This window comes from Colias croceus, chromosome Z (assembly GCF_905220415.1).
Source record: "Colias croceus chromosome Z, ilColCroc2.1".
Taxonomy (NCBI): Eukaryota; Metazoa; Arthropoda; class Insecta; order Lepidoptera; family Pieridae; genus Colias; species Colias croceus.
This window is the reverse complement of record NC_059568.1, coordinates 16,125,614-16,131,613: the sequence shown is the minus strand read 5'-3', so window position 1 is coordinate 16,131,613 and position 6,000 is coordinate 16,125,614. Positions and strand designations below refer to the sequence as shown.

Here is a 6,000-nt window from a genome sequence, read left to right as displayed (position 1 = left end):
CTTTGCTAAGTACTGTTATTACACTCGATTAATCTTCACATCTAAAAGGTACAAGTGTTTACCATTTAAATATGTGCATTATAAAAGTATCTGTACATACTCAAGAAGAAAATTGATAAGGATGAAGGATCGCGAATCCGGCGAAGGTTTAGGGGTGCAAGCGCAGTGACGTCACGCGCTGGTCCATTAATACTGCGCAAGCTCTCGCGCCTCGCCATTCGTCCCGGAGCGCGCGAAGTGCGCGCCGCGTTATCTCGTACTCGCGAATTTTTGCATTGCGTGTGTTTTGTGCGTCAACATGTCGAACGTCTTAGGAGAGATGGGCTCCCAAGTGGGGTTAACGCCCGCCCGACAAAACAAAAAGGTAAGCCAAATTATTCCCCTTTAATTTATTACATGCGAAATTCTTACCGCACCTCGCTGCGGTACTTTTAACGAACTCTTTCCGTATTTTTTGATTTTGCGAAATCCGTACAGTAGGTAAATGTCTCTTGAATATCTAGTGTTAGCGATGGTATTTCGAGCCGAAAATCCGGCAGCGATCGGTGAGCGGACGGTCTCATGGTCAGCCATAAATAAACCATACATCCAAATACAATGTCAATATCTCGTGATTACATTCCGTTTGCAAATAATTACCTACTGAAATACTAAATAGATGTTGCTCTCACGATCTTTTTGATGATCCATTAAAATTTAAATAAAAATTAATGAGTTGCATTCGGGTAAGTTTGTCATTAAGTTTAACGTGATTCTCTTATCTCTTTTAAGATCTAAATTTTTATTTGCTCTATACCTATATTGTATGATTTTACAAAATATATAGTTAGTTAATATTTTCCTGTGATATTTTCAATAAATGTTATTTTTGTGATACTGCTCACAATTTTCTTTGCGTTCCTAATAATTTAGTCATATCAAGGTCGCTCTAAACAGTAAACGAACGAAATTATTCTCAATGTAACATTTGAACGGTTAATATAATTGGTTATTGGCTTCGTTGGGAAAGTGCAAATATCAAGTGCATTTAGAATTTATAATTTTTATAATGAGGCGAGGGTAAATCGGAACGTGGGTAAAATGGATGACGAACGAAATAATTAACCTGCTTCTATAAAAGAGCGTAAGAAATAAAAAAAAAACATGAATAATTATCGTAAACATTTTGATAATTATTTGTACGTCGACAAAATTAAGCAGATTACTTAAAAAGAGTTAAACGCTATAAAACCACGTAAAAACCAAAGATTTATGTAAATAATATACCTACCTACTCCCCTAGTTTTTGTTTTGTCAAGGAAACAGGTAACATAGATATTAGATACCTATAAGCATGTGAGAATGTTGGATGAAATAATTTCTAGAAGCCGCTATAATGTGACATTCCGCGGCACTCGATCACAATTATTATTGTGTGACTAATCTTCCATTGGAATAGTTTCCAAAGAAACCTCTTTACACCTAAACCGGATCAACTGTTACAAAGTATGATATAACTACTTAATTTTGATAAAAGTAAAAAAAAATTACGTCTTTATTTACTTTCCAGGTTTCAGTTAAATATATAACTATAATATGTCATATACCTATCCAACTGAATTAGAAGGATATTATGCTACAACTCAGAAAGTCCAGATCTAAAGTATAGAATATAAGATAAACAAGGTGCTACTTCATGCAAATAGGTATTGAATGGATTATAATTTTTTAAAAATATAATGAATTAATCTTTTTTATTGGATGATATCTTTCTTTTTTAATTATACCTATACTTTACAAACATCTTCATAGTTAATGCATTCAGTTATAAACTATTTAAACAAAAACCTCGGCTGAAATGGATAAATTGAGACAAATAAATGGTGTATTTGTTATGTCAAAGCTGCATTATTTATTTTAATGGCATTATTTTAAATCTAAATTGAAATAAACAAACGTTTTTCATTAAAATTATAAAACTCCTATTTTCCTTACAGTGCAGTAAAATTTGACCCTTTACTGTATGACCACGATGTTCTCTAAATATCCGGTGAAAAACTGAAAAAAATATTTACACTATACCTCCGCGAAACTAATTATATTTCATACGATACCAAGAGATATATGTTGATTTATTAAATAATCTATAGGTAATTTTATGATCCGTAGCGATAATAAGATTTTGTTAGTAGTCTAGCGGAGGCTTAGCCTCAATAGGTATGCGATGAAAATTACGAGTACCATGACCTCTTATTACCTATAACTCAGTACGATATTGTTGATTTTACACGAATTCAATCTGTACTGGTATAGTTATTATTCTGTGTCTGTATGAACAAGCAAATAAACATATTTGATTTGATTTGATACGAAACAAATATGGGAGATATGCGTAAGTCTTTCATATTTGCCAACATCAATCTTTATTGAAATAGAAACAATATACAGGGTGTCCCAAAAAGTAGTGATGAACGGAAGCTGGGAGGTAGAGGACCTAGAGGGCTATCCGAATCACCCCCATATATGTTATGCGATTTTTCGTATTTTCGGAGTTATGACGTTTTTTTCAATTTTTCGCCTATCGCCGAGTACGATGATATTTTCACTCATGGTGACGTCAATTATTGCGCTAGATGCTTGATTTTTTTTGTGTGCTAAGCATAAAGGTAGGCCAATTCAGTATGGTAAAATTTACTATCGTTAGATCTTCGAATGGAGTAAAAAAAAGAATTAAATGCCAAGAAAGGTAAAATTACTCAGTATGTCTACAACTTCAAGGGCCCATAAAAAAATAAAATCACATAAAAAAAGTTTTCCATTTGGCTTTTAAAAACTTGCTCTATCAGGTAGCTTCCCTAAAAATTTCATTTTATTATTCAGAAGGCTTCAATCGAAAAATTGTAATCTAAGTGTGGTAAGTGCAAAATTTTTATTAACGTGATGATCATTAAAACCAATAAATAGGTGTTTAATTACCAGAAATTTTTAAAATAACCCCGCTGTTGCTCAATGTAAGTGCGACATCACCATAAAAAGTTGTCTTTTAAATGTTTGAATGCCTATTGATTTTTTCCGTGGGGATACTACAAAGACGAGAGACAGCCACAATTTGGACGAAATAACCCGGAAATTCATAGTAGCAAAAGAAACCATAAAAAATGATAAAAGGCATTCAGAAATTTAAAAGACAACTTTTTACGGTGATGTCGCGCTTGCATTAAGCAACAGGGGGGTCATTTTAAAAATTTCTGGTATTTTAACACCTTGTTATAGGTTTTAATTTGTTTTTATTATTCATCATGTTAATTCAATTTTTGCACTTACCACATTTAGATTTCAATTTTTCGATTGAAGCTTTCTGAATAATAAAATGAAATTTTCAGGGTAGCTACCGGATAGATAGAGCAAGTTTTTAAAAGCAAAACGGAAAACCTTTTTTTTTGTGATTTTATTTTTTTACGGGCCCTTGAAGTTGTGAACATACTGGATAATTTTATCTTTCTTGGCATTTAATTCTTTTTTTTTTATTCCATTCAAACATCTAACGATAGTAAATGTTACCATACTGAATTGGCCTATCTTTCAGCTTAGCAAACAATAAAAAATCAAGCATTTAGCGCAATAATTGACGTCACCATGAGTGAAAATATCATCGTACTCGGCGATAGGTGAAAAATTGAAAAAAACGTCATAACTCCGAAAATACGAAAAATCGCATAACATACATGGGGGTGATTCGGATAGCCCTCTAGGTCCTCTACCTCCCAGCTTCCGTTCATCACTACTTTTTGGGACACCCTGTATGTACGAATACTGTAGATACAGTACAGTAAACATACAGTAAATTGCTTCTGATCAATTTTACAATAACATTTGTTTCGGTTTTATAGGTTACATGTACATGAAGTTACTTTGTTTTATTTTTACATTTTAACGTTACTGCATGTAAATTTTTTATATTTAATAATTAGTAAGAGTATAATTATATAAAGTGCTCTTGGCACAGTTTTTATAATAAAAAATACCTCCAATAAAGTAGGTATATTTTATAAGTCTGAGAATATAATTATTGATACCAATACCACATTTAAACCGTTTAATTTTATAGTACATAGTTTAGTAACCTAATAGAAATTCCTAACAGTGCAAACGTCAAAGCGATCTCGTAAAAAACCCACGCGGGAAGTTGAAATAATTAAGTGAGCTGGATAAATACGATTATAGCTAATATTAATTAAAAAAATTCCCTTATATTCTTGTATTTGCCTCACTCTGAAATAGTTCTATGACGTATTATATTTCCCAGGCTACGATCAGCAACTTTAAGGACAATAAACGATCAATCAATTAATCAAACAATGTTAAAGGGATACTTCTTTAAGATAACTTTATTCTTTAAGATAACTTAATGTAGACAAGAAAGAAGACATATATCACATAGAAAACACTACAAATATTACCGAGTTTCCATTGTTCATAATTTGATTAAAATCGGATTCAAATAAACATTTACAAAATAATTATACCTTAATATTATAACGACGTGTTAAAATGGAAAGGTATTTCAAATTTCATCCTTACTTTGCATTTACAATTATATAAATAAAAACAAAATAAGGAAGAATTAAATTTAATTGTACGTAGGTAGTAGGTACTAACCTGATATTACTAATAAGTGCGTTATGTATATTTTATGTAAAGAGAATCTGACTTCAAACGATATCATTTTCTTTGTGGATGCCCACTTTCACGACATGTTGTCGGTACCTTTTGAATACTCCGTCTCGTATCCCACGAGAATAAAAGTATTTAGAATCCCCATAATTAAATCATTATTTTCATGTAATATAGTACTATTCGTTCAACCTTCTTCTTCGCCTTTTGTTCTGTTCTTGATTCCTTGGTAGTTCAGGATACATCGCCCATTTTTGCAAGTGACTACTATCAAGCCAAGTGGTAGCTAACAGAGATAACAAGGATAAAAAATTTTGATTTGATGGTTCTCAAATATTTATAACTAACTGAATGATTTTTTTTTGTTCAATCTCAAGATAATTACCTAAATTATTCGAAAAAATATTTGTCCTACAAAATCTATGGTTTGTTCAAAGAGTCCCCCTTTCCAAAGTGTATCGATAACGAGGTCATCATAAATGATTACTAACAAGCTGATTTTTTTGTTTTCACTTAGTTAATGTTTATATAATTCAACAGACATATTGTCCTACAAATTGCGTAATAAATATTTGAGAACCATCAAATCAAAAAAAATTATCCTTGTTATCTCTGTTAGCTACCACAATCGAGAGTTTCGTACACGAAATTATTCGGTGTCTCATCAAAATAAAGCTACAAACGGAAAATCAGCTTGATAGTAGTCACTTGCAAAAATGGGCGATGTATCCTGAACTATGGTGCATGAACTGTCGAAATTGAATCTGGTGGTATATTTATTGTTTGTTCGTCTGTTGATATTTGATGAGGCTCTAATCGATTGTCTGGTTCGTCTGTTTGTGATGTGTGTTGTATGTTCATTAGTTGAGATGTATGTGTTGAGTCCTATACTTTGTGTGTTATGATTTACTGCTGTGTTTATAAATACGTTATCGCCAAGTACTTTACCTAATAATATGATTGATGAATGTATGGCTGCTTGTTTTTGAAGAATGCTGATGTCATTTTATAATTTTTTTGCTACTACCCCTGTGGCTCCTATGCCAATCGGAATGACCGTTGTTTGAGTTTTCCACAAACGGCTTACTATTCAGTCATGAGTAGTTGATATTTTCTATCTCTTTCGGACCTATGTAGTCACATATGTAGTCTATAGGAACTGTTATATCTATCAAATATGTTTTGTTGTTAATTTTATCTATTTAAATTAAGTCTTGTCTATTGTGTCTGATTGTGACATCAGTTTGAACAGGCATTTCCCAAAGAATTTTAGCGATATCATTTTCTTTTACTTGTTGTTGTACAAGTGTTTCTTTAAACCAGAGGTTTGAATCTGCCAGTTTGTTT

The 6,000-nt window shown here is 32.0% G+C and overlaps 1 protein-coding gene across 1 annotated transcript in view; it reads left to right on the top strand.

Annotated features, from left to right (window-relative positions):
• Positions 1–223: 223 nt before the first annotated feature.
• LOC123704981 (proton-coupled amino acid transporter-like protein CG1139) overlaps positions 224–6,000 on the top strand; it is a 55,265-nt gene continuing 49,488 nt past the window's right edge. The window contains exon 1 of the mRNA XM_045653509.1: positions 224–364. Within this exon, the coding sequence (XP_045509465.1) occupies positions 299–364 (66 nt within the window). The 5' untranslated portion in view covers positions 224–298. The remainder of the gene's footprint in view (positions 365–6,000) is intronic.